General features: G+C 52.4%; 11 protein-coding genes and 2 non-coding genes across 13 annotated transcripts; 6 read left to right on the top strand and 7 right to left on the bottom strand.

The window, feature by feature from the left end:
• The first annotated feature begins 98 nt into the window (after nucleotides 1-98).
• QC761_510710 (uncharacterized protein) lies at nucleotides 99-2,176 on the top strand. The gene is made up of 3 exons (XM_062880245.1): nucleotides 99-1,507; nucleotides 1,567-1,752; nucleotides 1,805-2,176. Exons 1-3 carry the CDS (start codon nucleotides 278-280, stop codon nucleotides 1,958-1,960), a joined length of 1,572 nt encoding a protein of 523 aa, XP_062731664.1. The 5' UTR covers nucleotides 99-277; the 3' UTR covers nucleotides 1,961-2,176.
• A 1,474-nt stretch (nucleotides 2,177-3,650) lies between these two features.
• On the bottom strand, nucleotides 3,651-3,753 carry QC761_0087110. Its single transcript has one exon. It is a non-coding gene; the product is annotated as a tRNA-Ala (tRNA).
• Nucleotides 3,754-4,221: 468 nt separating this feature from the next.
• QC761_510715 (uncharacterized protein) lies at nucleotides 4,222-4,764 on the top strand (the record flags this gene model as incomplete). The annotated part of the gene is made up of 3 exons (XM_062880246.1): nucleotides 4,222-4,361; nucleotides 4,424-4,591; nucleotides 4,656-4,764. The coding sequence occupies exons 1-3, from the start codon at nucleotides 4,252-4,254 to the stop codon at nucleotides 4,762-4,764; spliced, it is 387 nt and encodes a 128-aa protein (XP_062731663.1). The 5' UTR covers nucleotides 4,222-4,251.
• Nucleotides 4,765-5,261: 497 nt separating this feature from the next.
• QC761_510720 (uncharacterized protein) lies at nucleotides 5,262-6,851 on the bottom strand (the record flags this gene model as incomplete). The annotated part of the gene is made up of 1 exon (XM_062880247.1): nucleotides 5,262-6,851. One exon carries the CDS (start codon nucleotides 6,849-6,851, stop codon nucleotides 5,262-5,264), a length of 1,590 nt encoding a protein of 529 aa, XP_062731662.1.
• A 371-nt stretch (nucleotides 6,852-7,222) lies between these two features.
• QC761_510730 (uncharacterized protein) lies at nucleotides 7,223-8,779 on the bottom strand (the record flags this gene model as incomplete). The annotated part of the gene is made up of 1 exon (XM_062880248.1): nucleotides 7,223-8,779. The coding sequence occupies one exon, from the start codon at nucleotides 8,777-8,779 to the stop codon at nucleotides 7,223-7,225; it is 1,557 nt and encodes a 518-aa protein (XP_062731661.1).
• A 1,663-nt stretch (nucleotides 8,780-10,442) lies between these two features.
• On the top strand, nucleotides 10,443-10,797 carry QC761_510745 (uncharacterized protein; the record flags this gene model as incomplete). The annotated part of the gene is made up of 2 exons (XM_062880249.1): nucleotides 10,443-10,509; nucleotides 10,571-10,797. 2 exons carry the CDS (start codon nucleotides 10,443-10,445, stop codon nucleotides 10,795-10,797), a joined length of 294 nt encoding a protein of 97 aa, XP_062731660.1.
• Nucleotides 10,798-11,778: 981 nt separating this feature from the next.
• QC761_510750 (uncharacterized protein) lies at nucleotides 11,779-12,594 on the top strand (the record flags this gene model as incomplete). The annotated part of the gene is made up of 1 exon (XM_062880250.1): nucleotides 11,779-12,594. The coding sequence occupies one exon, from the start codon at nucleotides 11,779-11,781 to the stop codon at nucleotides 12,592-12,594; it is 816 nt and encodes a 271-aa protein (XP_062731659.1).
• A 1,595-nt stretch (nucleotides 12,595-14,189) lies between these two features.
• QC761_510760 (uncharacterized protein) lies at nucleotides 14,190-15,098 on the top strand (the record flags this gene model as incomplete). Its single annotated transcript, XM_062880251.1, has 2 exons — nucleotides 14,190-14,604; nucleotides 14,672-15,098. The coding sequence occupies 2 exons, from the start codon at nucleotides 14,190-14,192 to the stop codon at nucleotides 14,956-14,958; spliced, it is 702 nt and encodes a 233-aa protein (XP_062731658.1). The 3' UTR covers nucleotides 14,959-15,098.
• A 221-nt stretch (nucleotides 15,099-15,319) lies between these two features.
• On the bottom strand, nucleotides 15,320-15,400 carry QC761_0087040. Its single transcript has one exon. It is a non-coding gene; the product is annotated as a tRNA-Ser (tRNA).
• Nucleotides 15,401-17,495: 2,095 nt separating this feature from the next.
• On the bottom strand, nucleotides 17,496-18,116 carry QC761_510770 (uncharacterized protein; the record flags this gene model as incomplete). The annotated part of the gene is made up of 1 exon (XM_062880252.1): nucleotides 17,496-18,116. The coding sequence occupies one exon, from the start codon at nucleotides 18,114-18,116 to the stop codon at nucleotides 17,496-17,498; it is 621 nt and encodes a 206-aa protein (XP_062731657.1).
• A 407-nt stretch (nucleotides 18,117-18,523) lies between these two features.
• Nucleotides 18,524-19,096, bottom strand: QC761_510775 (uncharacterized protein; the record flags this gene model as incomplete). Its single annotated transcript, XM_062880253.1, has 2 exons — nucleotides 18,881-19,096; nucleotides 18,524-18,795 (listed from the first exon to the last, which is right to left on the bottom strand). The coding sequence occupies exons 1-2, from the start codon at nucleotides 18,996-18,998 to the stop codon at nucleotides 18,524-18,526; spliced, it is 390 nt and encodes a 129-aa protein (XP_062731656.1). The 5' UTR covers nucleotides 18,999-19,096.
• Nucleotides 19,097-20,187: 1,091 nt separating this feature from the next.
• QC761_510780 (uncharacterized protein) lies at nucleotides 20,188-20,808 on the bottom strand (the record flags this gene model as incomplete). The annotated part of the gene is made up of 1 exon (XM_062880254.1): nucleotides 20,188-20,808. One exon carries the CDS (start codon nucleotides 20,806-20,808, stop codon nucleotides 20,188-20,190), a length of 621 nt encoding a protein of 206 aa, XP_062731655.1.
• Nucleotides 20,809-22,144: 1,336 nt separating this feature from the next.
• QC761_0087000 (uncharacterized protein) lies at nucleotides 22,145-23,479 on the top strand (the record flags this gene model as incomplete). Its single annotated transcript, XM_062872923.1, has 3 exons — nucleotides 22,145-22,514; nucleotides 22,560-23,191; nucleotides 23,249-23,479. 3 exons carry the CDS (start codon nucleotides 22,145-22,147, stop codon nucleotides 23,477-23,479), a joined length of 1,233 nt encoding a protein of 410 aa, XP_062731654.1.
• Between the last annotated feature and the right edge of the window lie 1,468 nt (nucleotides 23,480-24,947).

Below are 24,947 nucleotides of genomic sequence, written 5' to 3'. Positions count from 1 at the left end.
TCATCCATGCCGCATATGGAACACGGCAGGCTGCAATGTACAGCACCGAGCCAGGAGTTTGATTCGCGGAGAGCTGAATAGTGGTGGTGCAGACCGCACTTCAATAAATCCGAGGACTGCACTGTAACACGCCTATCTCCAACTACCGGCAGTAGAAGCAGCACGGTGCTTTGCGTGTGCCGTGGTATATCATACCATCTCCTGCCTGCACTCCAGCTCATCCCAACAAATGTTTCCCTCCAGCTAACACCTCAGGTAAACCTAGCTCTCATCCATCATGATGTCCCACACCAAATCCCCCGCCGACAGCGAAGCCGGCGAAATTCCCGATGGCCTCCCCTCCACCATCGCCGACGGCAGCACCCCCCTCGACAAAGCCGACATGTACCGCATGGGCAAAACCCCCCAACTCCACCGCAACTTCCGCTTCTTCTCCATCTTCGGCTTCACCATGGTCCTCATGCAAACCTGGGAAACAGAACTCAACGTCAGCGTCTTCGGCCTCGTCAACGGCGGCACCGGCGGCGTGATCTGGGTCTACCTGGGCGCCTTCCTCGGTCTCTTCTTCGCCATCCTCACCATGGCAGAAATGGCCTCCATGGCGCCCACAACAGGAGGACAGTACCACTGGGTCAGCGAGTTCGCCCCGCGATCCTCGCAGCGTTTCCTCAGTTTCATTGTCGGTTGGTTAAGCGTGCTAGGCTGGCAGGTCGGCAACCCGGCGATTTGTTTCCTTCTGGCGCAGCAGATCCAGGGGTTGGTTATTCTCAACAACCCTTCGTATGTTCCTGAGCGGTGGCATCTCACGCTGCTGGTCATCGCCATTTTGACCGTCTGCATGGTTCTCAACACCCTCCTCTACCGCGCCCTACCGCTGTTGGAAACTCTCGCTCTTGTGCTGCACACGGCCGGCTTTCTCGCAGTGCTGATTCCCCTGTGGACAATGGGTCCAAAACTGCAATCCGCTCACGACGTCTTCTTCACCTTTGCCGACGGGGGAGGATGGGGAAACACCGGGCTTTCCTGCCTGGTGGGGATTCTCTCCCCTATATTCAGTCTCCTTGGGCCGGACTCAGCTACGCACATGGCGGAGGAGCTGCAGGATGCGAGTAAATCCCTCCCGCGGGCCATGATAGCCACAGCACTTCTTAACGGCGTGTCAGGGTTCGTCATGGTGGTTACCTATTGCATGGTTCTCGGGGATTTGGAGAGTGTGCTACAGACCCCAACAATGATTCCGTTCATCCAGGTGTTTTACAATGCCGTGGGGAGTTACGGCGGTGTGACGGCGATGACGTGTATCATGATAATCATGGCCTCGTGCGGGGTGGTGAATAACATTGCGACGAGCAGTCGGCAGCTGTGGGCGTTTGCGAGGGACAGGGGCGTGCCGTTCTCGGGGTGGTTTGCCAAGGTGCATCCGCGGTTCGGGCTGCCGCTGAATGCGCTGGGGGCGTCGTATGTGTTTGCTGTGTTGTTGTCGTTGATCAATATAGGGAGCACCGTGGTGAGCTTTCCCGTGTCCTGGGGCTGGTCGGAGGGGGGCACAACTGACTTGGATGATAGGCGTTCAACATCCTCACCAGTCTTGGGGTGGGTGCGTTGCTTTCGTCGTATGCCATCTCGTGTGGCTGCATCGCGGTGAAGCGCATTCGACATGAGCCGCTGCTGCCGCGGAGCTTTGATCTAGGCCGAACAGGGCTGGTCATTAATGTGCTCAGTGTTTTATTTCTGGTGTTCACCTTCATCATGGTAAAGAGGCCACCAGTTTTTGGTCAGTGGGTAGAAGCTAATCTTGACGCAGACATTCTTCCCGCCGGTGCCAGAACCAACGCTAGAGATGATGAACTGGAGCATTCTTGTGTATGGGACCGTGGTTGTCTTCAGCGTGGTGTATTATATTGTTAGAGGGCGACTCCGATATGCTGGTCCCGTTGAGTATGTCCGAAAATCAGCTTGAATGCAGTCAAACGGACGGAGACAAGCAGCTGCAAACAGGGGTGAGGGGGGAGTAGTTTGAGAGACTTTCTAAGTCAGCAGCCTTTAGAAAACATCCAGACGGCCCACAAGATACATGATGGACAGTACTAGACTTTGTAGCTGGTCTTCACCGCCATCTTCAATAACAACGTCTACAAAGACAAGACAGCTATTAAATCAAGATTCGTTTTTCATATAAGACTAGTCTGAACAGGTGAGTTCGTTTACCATCGTTTGCCATGCTAATAAGATCATGGAGGGTGTGCAAGGCTCGTAAGTGCTTGGACGCTTTCCACTCAGTGTGGCGAATTGAGTTTGACAAAAGGGCAGCACACACCAGAAGACCCAAAACAATATGAGCAACCAAGGATGCTGACCAGTAACGGAAGTCTCCGGTTCTTGTTCAAAAGACCCGCAAAATTCCGGCTGGGTTGGTAAGATCCTCCCCGAGCTTCCGAACCAGACCATCATTCGAGGTTTCCTAGGTGTTCCTACGGTAACCAGGCTTTATGAGTTCGTCGAGTGAGATTTCAACCGTCTTTGCTGCTCAGTATTTTGCTCTGTATTCACACTTGCTACTTTTATTGATGTTGTTCATTAGAGCACTCCGTGATGAGTGTAGGTTGTCATTACCTACTCCGAGTAATTTGCCTTGACAAGCCTCCGCTGCGGACATTGATCTTACCGCCTCTCTGTTGTATTGAGGATGTCATACGGCATTCTGGGACCTTTACATGCATGGGCTCCCGATCGTGGGGTAAGTGCCCAGATGCTGTTGCGTAGGCTGCTAACTTACATGTATGACGCTTCTTGATGCGGGGTTGGGGTGCCACAGCAGGACCGCGAGAAAGGGGCTCGACCAAGGTACAACTGCATGACTGGCTGGCCCCTTGTGAAGTCTCAGTGACCAGGCAAAAGGTTATACTAGTATTACCGATTGCTCTAAGCAATTAAAGTCGTCCTGAGCCAGCGGCCTCAATGATACAGTAAGCCTTGGCAATTTCAGTGGACCACGCATTGGTAGGTACTTCTCCGGTTTGACGACGCAGACGAGGTGCTTTCCCGGGCGAGTTCGAACTCAAGAGGACTAGCTTCGTACACTCTGAAATTGAAAAATGGAAGCCAAGCCCAAGCCCAATGCAATTTATCAGCTGATGTCAGGATTGGAATTGGGGCTCGTGTTACAAGGGCGCTGTGCGGGCTCGGGCCTTTACGTGTTTGTTTGGGGAGTATGTTGGAACGTGAGATGCATGGAAGAGGACCACGGTCAGCGCATGTCCACTACAAAGCCTTAATCTAGAAGTTTCACCAAAAGAGAAATAGTGAAACTGTATCCCGCCATGTGCTCGAAGGGCCTCTTCACCAAAACTGCAGTCTTTCGAAAATGCAAGCAGTCAGCAAACTCTATTGGTTCGCTTCGAAAGTCTTGGTCGGGGAAGTATGTAGATGCATGTGTCAGCTTCCGAGTGTTCAATGAGGGCTGTGCCACGAGGCTTATGGTCTTACACGGCTGCAACGTTATTGGTCCTAGTGTTATCAACACCTAGGGGTTCTAACATCGGATCCATCAACCTTCACAAAGCCTATAGTGTCTCTCGAGCGTCAGCTGATCTGATGAACACAAAACATAAAATGAGAAAAAAATATTGTCGAGATAGAATCACGATGTTTGGACGAGCTGGGAATCGAACCCAGGACCTTTCGCATACAAATGATCCTTGTATTAAGGTAGAGTATGCTAAGCGAACGCTCTACCAACTGAGCCACACGCCCTTCGTTTGTCTCCTGACTCGAGTGAGTGGAGATGAATGTTCAGTGTGCATCAACACAGACCCTATGTACCTAGGTAGTAGAACCAGGATGCTTCCGACTACTCCCTTATGAACCAGCCGGCTTGGTAAGAATACTCAACGGGTGTTTCCTGTCTAGAATAAGACAAGAAAACAACAGGACGTCTCGTGTAAGCTCATTGGGTAGCAATAGACATCATCAACAGTCGCATCTGCAGTCAGACTCTCACCCACCCAGTCCACTATTCCGTATGAAAACTTTGTCACCTGCCAAACTCCAATCCCTCGGGCTACGGGGACAGAACCTGACCCTAGAGTTGGAACTGTAAACGGTATGGTATCTGAAAGCCTTGATATACCAACAGAAAAAGTATAAATCACCCCTTCTCGCTCCTTCTTTCCCCTCACAATTCCTCATCACCATCATCACCATCCACACTAACATCCACCAAAAGCACCAACCACCTTTCACACCTTCAAAATGCAATTCCTCACCACCATTCTCGCCATCGTCACCATGGCCGGCCTTACCGTTGCCGCCCCTGCCCCTGAAGCCTCCCCCGAGGCCGCTCCCCAAACCCCCGTTGACCTGTAAGCCACCGCCCACCTCGCCTTTCCCATCTAAAACAACTAACCACCCATCCTCCCAACAGCGAAAAGCGCCAATCCCTCGGCGTCTTCGTCACCCAGGACATCAACTGGGGCGGCCGCTCCGAGCACCTCATCGTCGTCCGAGGGCAGTGCCTCACCCTCGGCAACGGCTGGCCCAACGTCATCTCTTCCTTTGGGCCTGACAGCGGGTTGACTTGCACCATTTGGGAGTAAGTCCCTTTTTTATACCACGGAAGCTTGTGATCAATGTTGACATGAGAACCTACCCTACAGCAACAACGGCTGCACCGGCGCGTCGTTCGGCCCGATCACCTTCCCTGGCATCGCAAACTTGGTGACTATTGGCTGGAATGATAGAATTAACTCTTTCCGGTGCAACTAAGCATCTAGGGGGGTTCTGGGGGAGGGGTGAAATCAGGGGGTTGGTGGTGATTTGTTGAGAGGTGGAGGGTTCGATTCATGACACTCGTTTCAAGCTCGACGGGGCTTTTTTCTTTCTTACTTTTGTTGGACCTGCAGGTTTTGACTGTTTATGATGAGGTTGATGATACAAAATTGAAGAATGCTTTCCCGGTTGGGGGGGCGGGGGGGTTTTTCACTGTTTCTGGCTGCGGTGATGTTTCTGCTCTTCCCTGATACAGTGCTCATCGTAGTATCATTTCCGAGGCATGCCTCAATTGGATTTCGGCGTGAAGTCAACGGAAACAAGGTGCCCTGAACTATACTTCAAAGGATAGTTAATAGACATCTCGGTAGGCGCCTAGGTTTTCTGGAACGACGATCGTAACGCGCTGCTCGATGCGGGCAAAGTTAACATAGCAAAGCACAACGAACTCAGAATTCGAGAATAAAAACTCCTAATACATCTATCTCCCATGCTTAATTCAACCTAAACGCCCTCGAACCCTTCCCTGTCCTGGGTATTACAGGCGGCGGGAAAACCACACCGACATTTACCCGAGTCTGGAAGTCGGGATCCCAATTCCTAGGATCCAACATGTGCGTCTCAACTATCAGCTGCTCCGCCTGGCGCATTTGCCACATCCAGAAGAGCGTGTCATGATCATTGGGAACGATTATCGGCCCCCACCTCAAGTCAAAAGCATGCAACTGAAGCCAGTGCGGGTTGTTGACCAACCGCTGCATGTCGTAGTAGAACGCGCCGTTCTCCAGAAGCTGCTGGAGAAGCTGCTTCTCGGCCCGCGTCTTGAGCGGGATGCCCCTCGGCAGGGGCGGATTCGCGACCTGGGGCAAGATGAAGGGTTGATTCGACATCATGTTTGTGCTACCGACCCCTCTCGCATGGGGATCGTTGGCCTGGAACGAGTACTTCCACCACAGTTGGGACCGGCTGAACTCCCTGGCGATGTGGCAGTCGAAATAGTGCCAGTAGTCGACCGCGTCCACCCTGTTGAAGATGGGCAGCCAGGCATCCAAGCACAGGGGCCGCGTGTTGGGGAAGTCGCTGAAGATGGTGATCGTCTGCTGGTATTGCCCGTCAACCGTGATGGTGTGCTTGGCCACCTTTCCGTACCACTGCCCCATCGGGTAGGGCTGTCGCGGGTCGATCGGCTGGTTGCGAGGGAGCCCGCGCTGCTGTCTGGACCGCCTGGTTGTCCACCCCGGAGGGAAGCTGATGCCGGGTTGCCTGCCAAGTTTGACGGCATCGCTGTCAGCATAGTCCCACGCGAACGTGAGCCGCCTTGCCGTGTTTCTGAAAACCAGCGGGAAAGTATCGATCGGGTCTCGTAGTGACTCGTCCAGCAGGTTGGCGTGGATTATGACATTGTTCCTGGAATACAGGACGGCCAGAGCTTCATCGCGCAGAACCGACGACGCCAGGATGATACTTATCCAAGGTGGCGCGGGGCGGAGTGACAAACCATAACGATCAGGCTGTCCAGGGGCATGCCTTTGAAGCCGCTGAACACGCCGCCCCGCGGGAAAGATCTCATCATATATCATGATGCGAATCTCGGCTGAGAGCCGCGAAAAATTCCCCAGTGGGTTCCAACCGGGAGCTCCGGGGGCAACATATGCTGGGGCAGCAGGCGGCAGAGGGGGAACAGGCGGCGGCGGAGGAGGAGGAACAGGACCTACAGGCACCGCTGACTTGGCCATCACCCTGTCGATTTCCTCTACTGGAAACCCTCGTTGAAGATAACTCTCTGTACTGATATCGTCAAAGTCTTCACGCAACCGAGGTTCCCACCCCTTTTCTCTGGGCCATCGGATTGGGCCCTTTTTGGCCTCGCTCATCTCTTCGTATGTTTTATTGACCATTTCGACGTAATCTGCGCGGAACTGATCCTCGACTTCTTCGAGGCGCCTGGCAAGGGCCTCCTGAATTTTACGATTCCCGGCTGAGGGTATAGTGGTGACGGATTTGGCGGACCCCGAGACCCTGGATGGGTAGGGGCTGGAGGTGGCCTTGGAGGTGGCCTTGGAGGCGCGTTTGGGGCGAGGCATGTTTACAGCGTCGTAAAAAGTCATCCCGGTATCTACCAAATAGAGATTTGAGATGTGAGAAGAAAAAGAAAACAAGAACGTCCAGTTGATAGAGCCGTTCTATGTCAGTCAAATACTGGGGGTGTGCATTGTCCGAAGAAAAGCACGGCACAAGACAAGTGGTAGTGGCATTGTTGCGGAAAGGGTCTTTGAGCCGTGTCAAAGACATCGTCCAAATGCGGAAGAGGCTCACAATGGAACAACCAACAGTGAAGCAACCGCGCTCCGGACAAAACAAATAGCACTGCAGAGCCAGGTTAACCGAGTCAAGTTGTCTAAAGCGTGGCAGCGTTTGAGCTAACCGGCAACCTGTTGATTCTGAATAGTTGCGCTTACGTCAACAAAATATCGTATCCATCCCTATTGATCTTGACCTGGTCGCCGCCAAGACCATATTTTCTTCGGACAAGCTCAAAGATGATCAAGCCGGCCGATGTGCTTGGAACTTGTCTGATGGTGTTCCACCAAAACCCTCGGTACAACCACTGTCGCATGCTCAGCCCGGCCGTCTTGGCCTCCGCAGCGCATTCTCCCCATGTAACCCTGTATGCATCCCTATAAGCCTTGAACATTCTTCTTGAGCTTCCCCCTTCAGTTGATTTAAGCTTCCTAGCCTTGGCATCCAACGCCTCGAGCCTTTCCCAATGCTCCACCTGAATGTGACCCAGCGGATGAAGAACCACCTGCTGCGCTACCGATGCCCCCATGCCAGCAAGCAACAAAAACGCGGGCTCTATAGCATAATGAGGTCGAATAATAGTAGGCATTCTCAGCCCCCCATCATCCTCTCTCTCCACCTCTCCCGTAAGCCTGTCCCTCCTCGAACCAACCTTGCCATCCAGCCCCGCCGGTCTCCTCTGCGACAACAGCACAATCGTGTCCTCTTCCAAACTGCCATAATACCACCCCACAAACCCATAGTACCCCTGCGCCTTAATCCACTCGAACAAACTGAAGAACACCGCACTCCCCATACTATCCTTCACCAAACTCAACCCCCACCCAGCGAATATCCCCCTCGGTCCAATCTCGGCAAGCTTCTCCCGACTAAAAGTCCACATGCTCCTGGGCCGAGCAATCCTTGCCGCCTTGTTTCCATTCCCATTCGCACCTCCCTCCACCACCACCCCCTTCGTCCCACCCCCCATGGTAGTCCCACTCCCCGTCATCCCCGCCCCCCCAACCCCCAAGTCATACCTGGCCTGCACAGCATCCAACGGCGCAGCCACAAAACTCTGTATCCCCCCCGCCAACAGCCCGGCGGTAAACGTCTCGCCCGGCGACGGAGGCGGATAAACCCTTTTACTGGCCAGCGCGCTTTCCGGGTGAAGCCGTCCCAAAATCTGGAGGTAACTCGTGTACAGCACCGCTCCCACGCCGACATTTGCAATCAAAGGCGGCAACACCTGATCAGGCACCACCCTCCACCCATGATATCTCACCGCTGAGGCAATCAAGCCGGGTGTGCTCCCCCTCAAACGGCCCTTAAACCAGCCCCAGGCGGCATTAGACGACGTAGGGTTGGAGGAGGCGAGGTAAGCGGCGAGCTGCTGTTCTTGGATCGCCCGGGCATAGGCTAGGTAATCGACCCTGGTCCGAAAAAAGGCTTTCACCGGGGCGCGGAAGTAGAAGGCGATGGCCTGGGAGGTGAGCGCGCGGACGCCGGCGGCTGAGGCGCCGGTTGCTGCGTTGGTGGTGGGGAGTTTTCCTGGTGGTTGGAGGGTTACGCCGTCTGGGAGGGTGGGGAGGTGGGTGTAGTCTGGGTTGTGGATTAAGGGGCTGTTGTTGGCGAGGGATGGGCTGGGGAAGAGGGAGGATGTGATGTGGTGAGATGAGTCGTTGTTGTTGCCTGGGGGCTTTTTGCTGTTGGAGTTTGCTGGGTGTGTCATGGTGGTGATGGGATTAACGGCATTGTCTTGGTTGAGTGGAAAGGGTCTTGTTTCAGAGATAACCTGAAGGTCTCATCAAATATAAAAGTCGTGACCGTCGTTCAACGTGGTCTTGGCAGTCGTTGGGCTGCGTCAGCGTTGGCGACCGCTGGCAATGCACAGAATCCCACTGGAATCTCAACAGTCCCAGATTCCCAGGAACAGTAGCAAGGCCGGAATTAGCCGGATTGTCGGTGCGAAGGATCTCTTGGCGTCTGGGGCTTATCGCTCTTATCAGCTGGAGCTAGCTTGAGCTGCCGGTCGGCGAGCCCTGGCTGCAGCTGGTTGCCAGGTGGAGCTGGTGTCAGCTGACGGCAAATAACGCATGAACATCTTACTCGTCCGCGAAGCTCTCCCATGTTTGCCAAGTATCGGGTGTTATCATTTTATTGTTCCCCGATCGAAGCTATAGAATCTGGCTTTTATCTGGCATAGATCCGTTTAGTGTTGTGTCTGCCTACTCCTTTGTCTCGGGCTCGAGGTCATCGCCCCATTGGCGCTTAATCGACTCGATCAGCGCCGCGTGCTCAGGGTAATCCCCCGCGTTTTGTGGCCGGTTTGCAAGGAACCGTAAATGCTGTCGGGTGGGCGGTTTACGCTCCCATATGTCGCGGTACACATGATGCTGGATGATGGCAAATTGCTCATCAATTCTCACAGTGTTGTCGTCGGTACAAAGTGTGGGAAGGGGACGGGAAGGGGACATGGTGCACTCTTGCCAACAAAGAAGTCGACCAGGTCCTGCTGCTGCTGGTCAAGCAGCTGCCAGGAGCGATCCGTGTGGCGCCTGCGACAGGAAAGAAAGTATACTTTTCGTGGCTGCTCTGGAGTGGCTTCTTCGGCGCGCCGGTCAAACACCGTCACGCTGCCGAGAATACGATCTTCAGCCCAGTATCCGACAGCATCGGCTACCCCATCAGGGTAGACATCGTCGTCGAGATAGTAGGTGAAAAGTGCGATCTCAGTGGATAAAACGTTCGATATGGCGCCGCTGAACATTGCATAGTGTTCGGAGTTGTCGTTGTTATATGGAACACGAGCATCGCGTGCTTTTCGAGCAAGCTGCGTCAGGGTCTTGGTAATGCCATCCATTGTCGTACGGTATGGGTATCCAATTGTCGAAAAAGGTTTTGTTTGTGATTGTGAGTAACTCTGTGTGATGTGTGTGCTATTCTCCATGAGAGGAGTTGATGGGGAGAGAGGAGACTGGAAATTCTGTTGTTGTTGTTGTTGTTGGTGTTGTTGTTGGTGTTGGTTCGTTACAGTTGTACCTAATTTATATTGGCCTAGAAGCGCTGCCTCCGGCCCACGTCCCCAACGACCCTGCACATGGTCGCCCGCCTCCCCCTTCATGCCCTGGTTATTCGAAGTTCACCACTCCTGGCTGGTGTGCGGTGTTATAAGTCGGAGACTGTCCACGATATCTACATTACCAGACCAGACACTTGTCTTCAACTCATCTTCATCTTTGTCCTCATAATCAACACTGATATCTCATCAAGCTCATCCGTCTTCTTGCTCTACGTTTCTTCCGGTTTGTAAAGAGTCAAAACTCATCAACAATCATCATCCCGTCCAAACCTATCTAATCAACACGACACTACCCACCTATCAATCAACAATCATGCCTCCCAAGCCAGCCGACCAGAACCTCGTCGATCACGCCTGGGTCAAGACAATGCTCGCTGGAAGTACGTACCTAGTCTTCCCCTCATTGAACTGGCCCATTTTCCGTGATGCTAACTTTGCCAGCCTTCACCCCCGCCAAGGTCACTGCTCCCACAGCCAGACGCAAGGAGAGCGAGAAGGAGATGAGAGAAACCAGGGGCCCGGCCGCTGGTAACTACATTGATGGAAACGCCGAATTCGCGACGTACTATCAGAAGATCAACGGAAAGCCCACCTTCACCCTGACCGGAACCGACCTCACCAGGGTCAAGGGCATTGCAGCAAAGCCCGCCAATATCCGGGTGCCCTAATCGTTCAAAGTTCGTAGTTGTGCTCCTTAACCCACCACCGGATGGTAGGCAGGCATTGTTTTGTTCCATCGGCTTAGAGAGGAGTCTAGGTACGGATAGTTAGTAATCACACAAATGGCTTAGGGACTGGTTCCCTTGTACCACCATTGTCTCTGTCAGAGGAATGCTCTCATCGCGCTGGAAAAAGTGTGTTGACTCTGCGATACCCAAGTGCCGCCTGCAATTTCGATCCTTGCAAGTGAGATTGCGCAAGATAGGTATTCTCTTGTTCTGACCGAGGAATGATTCACGTGCAAAGTATGACTTGAGGCAGCCGTAAAGATGCCTTGTATGAAGATGCAAAAGAGCATCTGTAGAAGCGCGGCCGATCCCGGTGTTCTTACCAGGATTAGGTACTCTGTATAAAATCATGTGCTCGGCTTTGACGATGGATTGGCTACACATTGGCTGGTCGGCTCCTGGAGGCCAGCTTGACGGGTACGCTACGGCCCCCTGGCCTGGTCACATTGCCGCGTTTCTCCTCATCATTGGCTGGCACAATGCAACATAGACCTTCAAAATGCAACGGTTGGACGCTGATTGGAACTTTCCAGCTTCCAATTGTAGCCCTCAATCCGCCCTCACACCTGTTTGCTCATGCAATGGCGTTGGAGCATATGCTTCCCCGCGTCAATACCCCTGAACGAACTCGGACTCAGCCAAGTGCGATGCTCAGTAGGCCCCTCATGATAGGGGAATCTCAATGGGAAAACAGTGCATTTGCACATCGTTGCTCGTGGCCGACAAGGGGTCATCGGAAAAAGGCAACTCTCTTCCGCCAAGATGACATTCCTTCATTCCTTCCAGGCAACCAGCTACTGCACCATCGCCGACGTGATGATATAAGATGGCCAGCGCATCCCGTTCCAACTATGGCGTCCTTCCACCTCCATCATCATCGGCAGTCGCTCTTTTGCCCGCCCAACTCCGGCCGATATCAAGATGATCCCCACCCTCACTTCCCCCGCCCTGTTCCTGACAGCGGCACTTGCCCCGTGGGCCGCCTTGGCAGCACCCCCCGCCATCATCTCCTACCGTGCCGCGGCCCCCCCAACGGCTCTCCCCCAGAGAGCCACAGCCAATGACCTCAAATGGCAACCCTCTCTGGACTTTGACACCGATGGATGCTACAACGTCCCTGCCATCGACGCCCAGGGCAACATCGTGGAGGGTCTCCCCCACAATTGGACCGGCTACTCTTCCAACTGTCGCGACCTCTCCGACCTCGACAACAACAACGTCTACTCCCGCCAGCGGTGCAACAACGGCTGGTGCATCTACCTGTACGGGTATTACTTCGAGAAGGACGTCGCCATCGCCAACTTTATTGACCCCGGCCACACCCACGATTGGGAGCACATTGCCGTGTGGGTGAGGCAAAGCACCAACCAGGCCGAGTATGTCGGCGTCTCACAGCACGGGGAATATGAGATCAAGGCTGCCAGCCAGGTTAGATGGGATGGAGACCACCCCAAGATTGTCTATCACAAGGACGGGGTTAGCACTCACTGCTTCCGCTTTGCCGATGCCAGCGATGACAACATTGAGAACCACAAGGGCGTGTGGTTCAGGGGTGCATTGGTGTCGTATAATGGCTTCCCTTCGCTTGCTATCCGGGACAAGTTGTTTGCGCACGACTTTGGTAAGGCCACGATCGGCTTCAAAGACGCGACTTTCGCTGGGAATATTGGACGGGCGAAGCACAGCTCCATCACTTTCGATGCCAACTTGGATGTTGGGTCGCCTGGAAATCCATGAGGGGGTTGTTGGGAGAGGTGGTCATTGTAGCTTCAATCGAATATTTTGTTTGTTGTCTTTTCCGAAATCGTTGCTGATCGTTGAGTGACACTTGAGCACGGCTGATAGCTAACGACGATGGGATGTGTGGGTAAGTAGGACCGTGGCTATCGAGATTCACCCGCAGCGCTGACGGTCAGCAACAAGAATACGGAGAAGGAGGACATCTCCCAGACAGTGTGAGAAGGTCAGCCGGATGGCGTAAAGCCACAGGTTCACTGCCAGTGACAGCATTCACGCTGTGGGGCTGGCACAGTTGGCAACACGGGACACCAGGGTGGAAGAGCTTTCAACTCCGCCATCTTTGCAAGACTCTGATGTTGCTTTGAGAACATCAAAACACCCCGAGGATTATCCTTCTTTCTCGCGTGCTAGTACCCATCTACTCGAAACCAGAACCCGAAATATTGCCAACGCCCGGCCTCCAGCTCGTCGCAGGCTGCAATGGGGCGGCTACTTGCATCTCGATCGACATACCTAGCCTTCACGAATCCGACATCAGATCAACACCGCCAACCTCCAAGACCTTCCAGCTTGGGAACTTTGAAACTCTTGGGAGCGAGACAATCGGATGACAGGCCCGCGCAACGTTGGAACTGGGCGGCTAGAACTTGGCGTCGAATGCTCTGTCTCGGGAGCCTGAATATCCTCTTACAAGCCACACACATCTACCACGCGACGATGGATCAAGCTTGGATTCGTGCAGGAGATCAGCGCAGCTACCGCCAGCCGCATCTATCGGGGAGATAGCCGGCTTATGTCTGTCAGGTCAAGGACTGGCAGCCCGCCAAGTCACCGTCTGCCCGCTATGCCGTCGCAACGTCGCCGGTACCGCGCCTGTAGTGTCGGTCAGCGTAGTCGGCGATCGACATCGGACTAGGGCCCGGAATGGGAATCATGGAAGGCCTGGTACCGAAACAGTGTCGAGAACTGGGAAAATCCTCCAATCTCATTTGTTCCGCTTGGAGACTGGCATACCATCGCCAAGCCGTTTCGTCGTTGGGTTGCCCGAACGGGTAAGAAGTTTCGGGAGAAGAAGCCGCATGTAACGCTGATGCCCCCCCCTTGACAATCTTCTCCTCCGGCACTCGATTCAAGCAAGAACGGCATTGCGCAATTACCAGACGCATGGCTACAACCTCCGCAACGCCACGGCCCAGGCTCACAGTGCCATCCCAAAACCGGGTTCACAACGTCAACCCGCAGCCCCTCGCTATTTCACTTCAATCTATTAGCCGCCGGCTGACTGGTCGATGGATTCGCTTCCCACATCAGAATCTTCGACAGCTCTCCACATGTCTGCCACCCACTGCTACCTGCTCCACAATTCACGTCCTCTATCGGCTGGATATTCCATTGACCCGGTTGATGTGACTGTCGGCTGAGATTCTGGACTCGATCATCGACAGGGCAGGAGCATGGCCATGGCTCAACCCGGGAGATCGTCCAACTATAAAGGTCTGCCTCGACCGCCCTGACGATCTCCTGAATTTTTTGGTCCGCCACCCGCCGATCAGATTTCTCATCTCACTCGCGGTTCATTCCCCACCGTCAAGATGAAGGCTTCCACCACCCTCGCGGTCCTCGCCGCTGCTGGCGCTCAAGCCCACTACACCTTCCCCGGTACCAAGTACAACGGTGTTGCCCAGCCCCAATGGGACACCGTCCGCATCACTCAGAACCACTACTCCAACGGCCCGGTCACCGATGTCAACTCCCCCCTCATGACCTGCTACGAGCGTGACCCCGGCGTCGGTGCCCCCAACACCCTCGCCGTCACCGCCGGCTCCACCGTCACCTTCCAGGTCGGCTCCTCCGTCGGCCACCCCGGCCCTCTTCACTTCTACATGGCCAAGGTCCCCGCCGGCAAGACGGCCAAGACCTTTGACGGCAAGGGCGCTGTCTGGTTCAAGATCTACCAGGATGGTCCTTCCGGCCTCGGCACAGGTTCCATCAAGTGGCCCAGCGATGGTAAGTTATTCGATGCCAGCAACTCAGTTAACGACAGGATACTAACCTGGTTGTTTTCACTCAACAGGCAAGACCGAGGTCTCGGTCCAGATCCCCAGCTGCATCGCCAACGGCGAATACCTCCTCCGTGTTGAGCACATCGCTCTCCACTCGGCCGGCAGCGTCGGTGGTGCCCAGCTCTACCTCTCCTGCGCCCAGATCTCCGTCACGGGCGGCTCCGGCACCCTCAACACCGGCCAGCTGGTGTCCTTCCCCGGTGCTTACAAGGCTACCGACCCTGGCATTCTGTTCCAGCTTTACTGGCCTACACCTACCTCTTATACCAACCCTGGCCCTGCTCCCGTCCGCTGCTAAATGCGGGGTGGTGAGAGGTGGATTGGTGTGATGGGGAATAAGGGAGGGGTGTGAAGTTGAGGGGGGTTGCAGATATACCATTTGGATATTCTTCGTCGTACATACTTTGCTTCTGACTAGAAGGACATATTATGATATCTTGACTGCTTTTCGCCGCCTTTGCCCTCATGTGATGTGAAACTAGCTATTCATGCAGCTCGACAACACCCACAATCTCCGGATTCGACTGATGACATGATAGATATTAGGCCAAAAGTCTTTAATTTAGCCCTGGGCCGCGCAGCTACTTTAGCTTTGCCTGTTCGCTGCTGGCCATCTTGAGAGCTATTCCCAACAACGCAATATATCAGCAAAGCATCAGGTCACTTTGGTGGAGTGGTTAACACGCAGCCCTGCTAAGGCTGTTCCTTCGGGAGCGTAGGTTCGAATCCTGCAGGTGACGATTTTTCTCATACATACAAATGTATACAAGTTCAATGCTTCAAGGCTCCCATGAAGCCTTGCTCTCCCATATCTGGATGTACTTTTTCTTTTGGTCATCCTTTTTATGGAACTTCTAGGTTTGCACTGTTAAAATTTCAGGGGGTTGAGCAGGATGGTGTTGACAGATGTACAAGCTGATATGTTTTCTATGTGGTTCACTGCCACCTAAGTACTGTGGCCCGCCTTCGAGATGCTAACTGCTTGCTGTTACCTGCCAACATATTGCCTCTCAGCATGTTTTCGAGGCCCATCGAAATGCGAGGCCGCTGCACTTTATATTAACTGCAAACAATGACTGAGAAGTGTGCTTCGTCGTCAAACCAAGGCGGATAAGCAACGGTTGCACAGCAAGTCAAGTCATCAGGTTCATGTTTGCATAGACGGCAGCCATGACAGGATGAACAAGTAGCCCCAGTGGAGATTTCTCTTTGTTCATTGTGTCGATCTCTCTCGATGAAAAGGAATGTCCAGAAGGCTAATGCTCAGACGTCCCCCCCGTCTATGCCCTCTATAGCGAAATCCCTCCGATTATCATCCCTCCCTCGTGTCTACCCAGTGTCATGCCTCCCCCCATACCTCTCGCTCCTTGATTACCATTGCCACCACGGCCCGCCGCCATAACCTACACCCCCAGCGTCACCAACAGAATACCCCCTCCCTTGTAACAATGTACCTACAAGTCCCCCTCCACTACATAGCCGAGCATTTATTCAGCACTAAAACCCCATCCTCCCTCTTCTTCCGGCCTCGTTCATACTCATCCTCCTTAGGGGACTTCTTGGAACAAATGATCGCGCGCCTGTTGTCTTGATGACTCGGGGAAACTCGTCGGAATAACAGAGACCGTGTCGGTACTGGGAGCTTTGTGGGTTCCCATGTTCTTCTTTTCGTTCCTGCTGCCGGCAAGCCGGTTATCGATGACGTTGGCTGCATGCTGCTTGACGCACTGGGAGCAGTACGGCCCAAAGTCTTTGCTGCTCTCGGCTGTGCAGGCGCAGTGGCACTTGCACCTGATCTTGGTCTTTGTCATGGTTGAGGTGGGCATCTTGATGGCGATGTTGCGGTTAAGGGATGAGGCTGGCTGACTTGGAAGTGATGCGATGTATGAGGTTGATTAGTATCTTGGTTGGGAGGTGATCGCGATAGAGTGAGTGGAAAGTCTGGTTGGAGGAATTGGTATTTATAAAATTCTTTAGAGTGGCTTTTTGCGGGGATTGTCACGCTGGTGAATATCTGCGCGGATTCACTTATGCTCCTCTGTGGGCTTCGTGATATCGCGTGAACGATCATAAGTGAACCATTGCTCCGAGTCTATTGGACAGATGAAAGTGTTCTGACCCAAGAACTCGCCATACAGGTTGGGAAATATTTGGTCCGACTGGTAAAACAATTATTATATAAGTTTTAAAATATATGTATTGTCATATACTAAGTATTCATTTTTAAATAAATTATAAATTCATAATCAAACGCTTTTACTGCTTTTACTTTTATTTTTATGATAATAATATAAATGCATAAAAAACATAACTAGGTTCTACAGATTATTTTTCATCAGTGTTATAAATCGGCCTATATATGTCCCTTAGTAGTTTTTTTTACGGTCGCTATTACTACGTATCGATAGCCTTCAGCCAATAAAAGGGACACATATACACACACTCGGCATTGTGTTAAGGCTCTCAACAATATGTCCTCTATTACCAACCTCATCCTCTAAAAGCTACCTTTCTGACTCTGCGACAGATATAACCTCCTCAAAGTACCCAGTCGTCTCATAGCGCACCGTGTCTCCGACATCCCCTTCCGACTCATTTCCTTGCAGGATGCTCTGATACTCATACGCCCCTGAGTTGGCACCGTCTCCGTTGATGTATCCTGTGCTTGACGGAGACTGGTCCGGCCGAGCATACATTTGATCATGACCGGCAACAGGTTGCGGAGAATGTTGTTGGACGTAGGCCCCATGGGAGGAACATTCCCCTGCGCACTGCAAGCCATGAGGCGGCAGGTCATCGAACGGGTACACTTCACGGGCAAAAGACTTGTCAGTCTCAGAAAGCATGGTGTTCCGAGTGTTGGAAAACCCGTTCCTTGTCCGGTTCTCTTGGATCGGGTACATCATGATTGAATCGGGGTCGAATCTTGAGTGCTGCACGTTGCGCTTGTTGAGTCTTCTCACGTATCCAACCGCTCTTGGCCGTTTCCTCGTAGACAGCATCTTCATCCCACTCAATGTTGGCGGCTGGCGACTGGTGCTCATGGTCAAACCCGATTGCGTGAAGAAGCTCGGGCATACAGTTTCTTCGAATCTCTTCATCTGGTGTTGTCTGGTCGATACGCAAGTTCATGGTGGGATTGTCGGGATTGTTGTAGGCAGCGACGGGAGACTGGGTGTCAAGTTTTGAGTAGGAGCCTAACTGGGGATCCATGGCGATGGTGATCCTGGCGGGGCCATGCTCAGAAGGCCGGAACTTGAAGCGAATATTGGCGTGCTTTTCGAGTTCTTGAGCATGCTGCTTCACCTTGGCTTGGAGTTGCGGGATGCCATTGACAAAGGCTGTGGGGATTACCTCGCCGCGTTTCCACTGATGACTGGGTATGGTGACGGCGTAGACATGTTCGCGCTCGGGCTTTTCAGTTTTGTTGTCATTTGGGGCGGCGGGTGCGCTCATTGTGTCGCTTCTGTCTTCAGAGTGTTGTATCCTGCAGTTGCGACGTGGACGAGAGCTGAGGAGTATGGGAATGGTAAAATCTACTGCGATCTGGATGATGGGCGACGTCTGATCACGTCACTTATTGGGCAGCAAGCCAACAGAAGCACAGAAAGACACGACTGATGATAGGGAGGGGCAGTCTGGAAGACAAACGGCAACTGCATGTCATTGCCATGGGCGGGCGGGGTAAACATTCAGGATCTATCCTTGAAAAGCGAGATATTGGATTAAATGGAAGAGGAAGGATCTGACTATACTATGTTGCCTGATCATTACCCGCCGGGTTCAAATTTTGACATGGGCGAACATCAGCTCCTGTTCCGAGCCAAGAACTTGTTTGCAAGAAATGATGGTTGTTTCTCTTCCTACTTAATGCATGAAGCCGCTACCCGACCAGCACCCCCAAAGCTACCTATCTTCGTAGTCATCGTCGTCATCATCCCCATCGCAACACTGGCAATGACAACTCTTTCTCCCACAGCATTGGCAACCTTCCATGTCGTCCGGATCACAACAGTGACAGTGGCACCCTTCGTCACCACAGCAGCCTCGACAGTCGCCATCCTCGTTATCCTCGTACTGGCCGCCTTCGGGCTCGTCGTCTGAGTCATCGTCTTGATATTGAGCCAGAATTCTTCTAGAGTCATGCTCAAGCCGGACTTCATACCACTTATTCTTCTGACACGAGTCGACGTTGTCTCCGAAGTTGCTGCTGAATTCACTGTCGCTGTCGTTGCCGCTGTCTTGGTGGTCGTACGTCTTGTCTTGGCCACCGTTCCAGTAGCTTGCGAGATCATCTACGCCGATGTCCCAGAACGGGCTGTTGTCGTAGGGTTCCATGATGATAGAGGGAAGTGTTGGGAAGGGTGTGGTTATCGGTAAAGGTCCTCGAGTACTGAGTAGGTAGTATGATGGGAATTATCTTGACGGCCGCAGGGAGATCATATGTGTTTGACTGTGGTATTTATAATCAGATGAATCCGTGACAACCTTCCTTCAAGACACTGGAACTAAAATCCGTTGGAGTAGAAGCTGCCAGACCATCCCGAGAAAGACTCAGAAGAATTTTGTAAACGCAGCAAACACTTATGAGGCCTTGGTCACATGCAACAAAGATATGACGCATGTTCATCCTTCATTTACTTGACGAGAAGGTTCTCCGAGGGCCTGTCACATTTCGCGATGAGACACACAGAAACAATGACTTTGTTTGTCCACGAATAAGATAGGCAGTGCTCAGGTAGGTACTGAAGTGATATGGGTTGAAGTGCCGCTAACGGCAGGATTTTCAGTGGTATTTTTTCTTCAGCCGCTGTAGGCTTTGCCGCGTTGGGATCTGACGTCTTGCTCGTCACAACATCCTTTGAATAAACCTGCAAAAACAACCTTCTTATCATCAAACCCCTTTGTCTCAGTCGGTATATCCACCCGCAACCGTCCCTAACCTGTCATTTTGTCTTTGGAGGCACCAGACAGGAAGGGCTGTCATCGTTGCCTTGACGCCGCGTGGTAGCAATCAATCAGCATACCATCTTCATTCTACCTACCACCCTAGTGCATCAGTGCTGCACCAACTGTGCTGCTGTGGCTAGCTACCTAGATGTGAGCCAACGATGCAGTTGGGTGACCATTCGAATTGCAGCTCTCTGGCTGTACACTTCTCTTGAATTCTGAAATCTACCAATTTTCTTATCCGAGGTAGGTAAGAAGACTGACGAATCATGTTTACGAGACCTCGTGAAAATAATGATAACAGAGCAAAGGGGTATGATAGCCAATTCGGTAAAATGTTAAACACAAATAGCTCACAGGAACGGTGGTGGTATATCACCGACGGGAGGGGATGCACAACTGCTTTAATTTATATTGCGAAGCCTAGTCCACAGAGTAATAACAGGCTGAAGTGCTCGCTCGGCCATGATCACTGTCTTGGGCACTCTCAGCCCACAGTACCCCATGACAGGCCCCCTGAAGGCTGCATCAGGGCTTGACCGATTGTTCACATCGGCATACCCTGCGCTGACAAAGGTTATACGGTTGGCTGAGTGTGGCTCCGCACTGGCAAGACACTTCCCATACGCGAGGTAGTGCTACTTGCTGTGGTGGTGGTGTTGGTTGGCGAGGTGGTGCGAATGGGTACTGGTGAGCGGCGAAAGATTTGTCCGATTCGGAAAGAACAGTAGGCTTGTGGTACGTCTGCCAATTCAGCGTCCACCTCACAGGAATACCGTACATCATGGGACTGTTGGATCAAAAGCTGTACATTCAATATCAGGGCCTTGAAAGGTGTGAAAGTAGTTGTCTTCCAGAAAGCGGGACGTTCTGTGTCGGAGTTCCATGGCGACAGCCGTCTTGTTCCCTTGATGATTGATTTAGGAGACTGATGATCATGGTCGAAAGCCGGGAGATGTCCAAACTCATGGAGCACTGTGCCGCGTGTCAATGCTCTGTACTGAACATCCAGATACATGTTGCATGCATAAGAAGACGTCAGAGCATCGGTTCCGAAGTCAGACCACGAGGACCCTATGCCATGGCGAGCGTGGATGGGGTGAAATGAAATACGAACATCAGAGTTCCATTCCGGGTGACCGAATTCAAATCGCAAATTAACGCAACATTCCCATTCTCGGGCGGCCTCTTCGACCATGGCATTGATGTCACCGAGACCATCCAAGATTGCAGATTCTAATAGTACGGCCCAGAGGCCACTTATTGCGTGTATCCTCAACAGCCATGCCCACTTGAATTACGACCGGGCCCTCCTCACTCCGTTTCTTTGCCGAACATTGGGGCGTTTCACTGTTGGGAGCAATGTCTTGAGTGTCGCTGGCATTGTCGCCATTAATGTTCAACGCTGGCGGGTCTTCCACAACTTGTTCGGCTTCGATGATTCCTCCGTTGTCGTTCTTCGAGTGTGAAATGTCATCGCCCTTTTGAATCCGTACATGAAGTGCTCCACTGATACCGCGCCATTGCCTTCAAAGCCCAGCCAACTGTTCATGATGTCTTTGGCATAAAGCCGGCTCCAGAATTCAGCGCTCATGATGGTGTTTCGAAGTCGAAGTCGTGAAAGCTGAACGGTGAGAGTTGTCGAGATGTGCCATCTGACCTGAGATGAACTGTGAAAGCAGGTATAATCATTATATAGCCTCAGCGAGGATGTATCAACACTGTCCGAAGCTCTCACGATCCTGTTCGTTGGCTCATGTTACCACGACTCGTATCGGCCATGTTCCACCACGGGGAGGACGAACTCAGAAGCGAACAGATATCGAGAGAGTAAAATGTTGATGGCGATGCTCTGGGGCAAAGGCGAAATGTCTTTATTCGAACTGACATAAATCCATCAATGGTTCCAGGTTTTTTCGACGTTCAGCACGAACTTCGGCCACAAAGACTAAGTAGTTACGTTGGAAATACTGATCATGTCTCACAGAAGTCTGAGGAGACGTACGGTTAGGAGATAACCCTGAACATTCTGGCTTGGATCGGACGCTGATGCAACTGGAACCAACAGTTGGAATATATTTTCAGACTTTGGCAAATGTATCATCACGTGATTGTGTCACTTTCGTGGTCATTGACTACCTACGCATGCAATGTGCCATCACAAGGTTCTTGAACAAACCTGCGAGGGAATGTGGCTTGGCATGATGGCTCGAGGGATGTCGGAGGGGCTTTAGACCCCGAACAGAGGTAGCTTCGCAACGCGTCGTTGTCGACCAGGAGACGGGAGGTTGGAGGCACAGACCATGGGACCCTCCCTCCCTTGTGTGAGAAATCTAATATTGGACCAGGGTAGACCCCCCTGTATGGGTGCAACCCGGGCACTGATTGGATGGCAAGCTGCGAATTCCCCGCATGAGGAGACGTCTTGTTGTGTCGTGTGAACGACGCTTCGTGCTTCATCTCACAGTTGATGAAGAACAACCACAACAACGCCCGGCCCCCCACTCACACTTGTTTCTCACAAACGAATTACCATGGATCTTCGAAATATAGTCTCGCAGCCGGGGGAGGAGATTGCATGGGCAACCTTTCGCACCGTACAGGAACGTTCAAACGTGCCAACCAAGCATAATCCTGAGCCTCTTGTCCGATTGACAGCCACAAGTCGGTACTCGGACGAAGAGACCTCTTTCGACGCTACCAAAGTGACTATTGCGGGCATTGTGCGGTTAGCTAAATACTGCCGCTCCTCAGAATGGGCCAGCATTTCAAGGTTTGGGGGTGTGCAGAAAGCCGCCTTCGTGTGGCTCAACCAGGCAGACCTGGACCAGGATGGTTATTGGCCGCACTATTATAACATACTTTCTCGTAAAGACACACATCTAGCAAAGCAATTCCTCCTAGGTATGTAGCATTGCTTTCTCTTCGCGTATTCCACTGACGTTCAAGACATTACGTTATTGAAATGGCAGGACGATGTTGATGGTCTCGTCTCCCGGGCCTACTCGCAAAAACGAGTGGATGAGCTTTCCATGCCAGCAGATCTTACCCCGACTCCCACTCGGATGGCTGCAGATGCAGGAGAGAGGGAAGCCCCACAGAACCCCCATGGACACTGGCCGCACAATTGTGACTGCTCAGCTGATAAGCAGGTCGTCACGCAGATGCGGTCCGACCTTGAGAGAGAGATCCCGGATGCGAGGGCGGAAATCTCAGAAATGAGTGGCCTGACACTTGCCATGCTGAGACAGACAGGACTTGAGGTGGTAGGGGTGGACCGGCGAAGTTTGTTCGAGGTGTATACCGAATTGTGGCGCGCGTGGGAGCAGAGCGCAACCTTCCAGGCCGAAGTCAAAAGCAAGCGGCGCTTATCAGTTTGCATATCTGCGGAGCTGGACTTGTCCAATATTGGTGACATCGACTTCAGGATCAAGGTGGACCGCTCTCGCGGGCTGGAAGTCGCGAGCAAGTTCAGGGTTCCAATACATGCCTGCATCAAGTCACTTGACCCACCTCGGGATTGGCCACCGGAGGCGGGGAGGATCCCCAGTTACGGTGACGTGTGTGAGGGCCTGTCGGTGGTATGTAGTGACTTCGGAGGTTGTGTGCAGTAAGTAGGTTGCTGACGCGATTTGCAGGATAGCAGCCGCCTTGAAGATAAGGCCAACATCTACTTCTTTTTCAAGATCATCAATGTGTCCGCCCCCCTGAAACTTACTGTGCTCGAGGGACAGGCTGTCACTGTGCGAGACCGCCACGAGCTCATCTGGATTTGGATACCTGCGTGTGACTTGGCGGCCTCGATAGAGGTGCCCAAGGGGATGCAGATTGAGGTCATCAATGCAACCATTCAGAAGCAAGTTTTGTAGAATTAACTTGCTAAAAGAAATAAACGGAGGAAGAAGGTCTCCAGGTCCCGTATGCGACAGTGAAGAGGATGGCGGCAACAGTGTCAACGAGGCACGCAGCGGTTAAATCGTTGGGAACAAGTCGATCTTCACGGCGGTTGCTGTGGGATGTTGCCGCATGGGTTTTTACTTGTTATTGTCCTTTGGTTGACAGAAAATAAGGAGCTGAAGTTCGTGTAAATATTCTGATATATTTTCTTACATGCCGAAGTCGCACACTTCATAGTATGGGGGCCTTTGAAATACGCCGAGCTGAGCTGGAGGGCGTCACAACAGGTGACACCCATACAATCCACAATGAGAACTCTTCAGAAAAGATCAGGCCGCCAGGTGAGTGTTGTCAGCCCCATGTTCACTTGAAGACACTTGACTGTTCATAGCCTGGTGCAACAAATCCAACCTCGGCCTGCGCATTTCTGGGACTTTTTTTGTCAATGTGTTTGTTATCCCGGAGAGGGACGTTTTGCTTATCTCATGAGCAAAACTCTCGTGCCCTTCGGTTGGTTACATCTATTCCCGACACTGCTTTACCTATCAATATCCCTTTGCGCAGTTCACCCACAACCTGTTGATGAGAATGGAAAGGCTTCACGAGCGATTACGATTATCCTCGAGGACCGCTTTGAGTACCAATTTTGCGAGTACCTGAAAGTTTACGCTCACCTCTTATCTGGGACAGCAATGGACAGACGGACGATGGAGGATATGATCGATGCTTCCGTGGAAACATTGAAAATCGAGGAGCTAGACGGGTAAGTCATCCCGATCGTGTTCTGCTTTCGCATTTCCGATCAGCTTCAGCTTTTCCATAGCGCTTTTGAATTGCTGCGGCATAATGTCGTACACTAATCAGTGGCCTCCACGCACGCCGACTCAATCGCCAGTCCTCCAGCCTGCGGTTCAGTTGTTCAACAAGACCTGTGAGGCTATCTTCATGCACGATGCGGGAAGCTCGCTCGTCTTGGGATTCTCCCCTGTCACTTTCTCCTTTGTCTACCAACTCGCGAAGCATCCTCTTGCCAGAGAGTATCTGCAAGGGTTTCCTTGGACAACTGCTGTATCTTTGTTACAGAGACTGTTGCCCTTGTCGGTTCCCAGTTGGAACTTGCAAAGAATCCCTTTGAGTCTAGGTATTCCTCGTCATCCAGGTGCCTGAGCAGCTATCTCGCCAAGCAAACTCGATAATGAGTCTTGGTGCATTCTTTGCCTCACAAATCTTTTGCCACAGAATGCTGAAGATCGCTGGCGTGACCGCGCCTAGCACCAGTGATCGAACATACCGAAAAAAAAGATATACAGATTTCCTTCGCCTTCGTTCAGCTCTACCGCCCCAGGGGAGCCGTTAAATGCTAAACACAGAGACAGCATTGAATGGAGTGTTTATTGGTCGTTCTGGCAGGCATGGTGTATAATCTTGAGAAGCTCTTGT

This window comes from Podospora bellae-mahoneyi, chromosome 5 (assembly GCF_035222275.1).
Source record: "Podospora bellae-mahoneyi strain CBS 112042 chromosome 5, whole genome shotgun sequence".
Lineage (NCBI taxonomy): Eukaryota > Fungi > Ascomycota > Sordariomycetes > Sordariales > Podosporaceae > Podospora > Podospora bellae-mahoneyi.
Note: the sequence above shows the minus strand (reverse complement) of the source record. Positions and strands in the feature narration are given on the sequence as shown.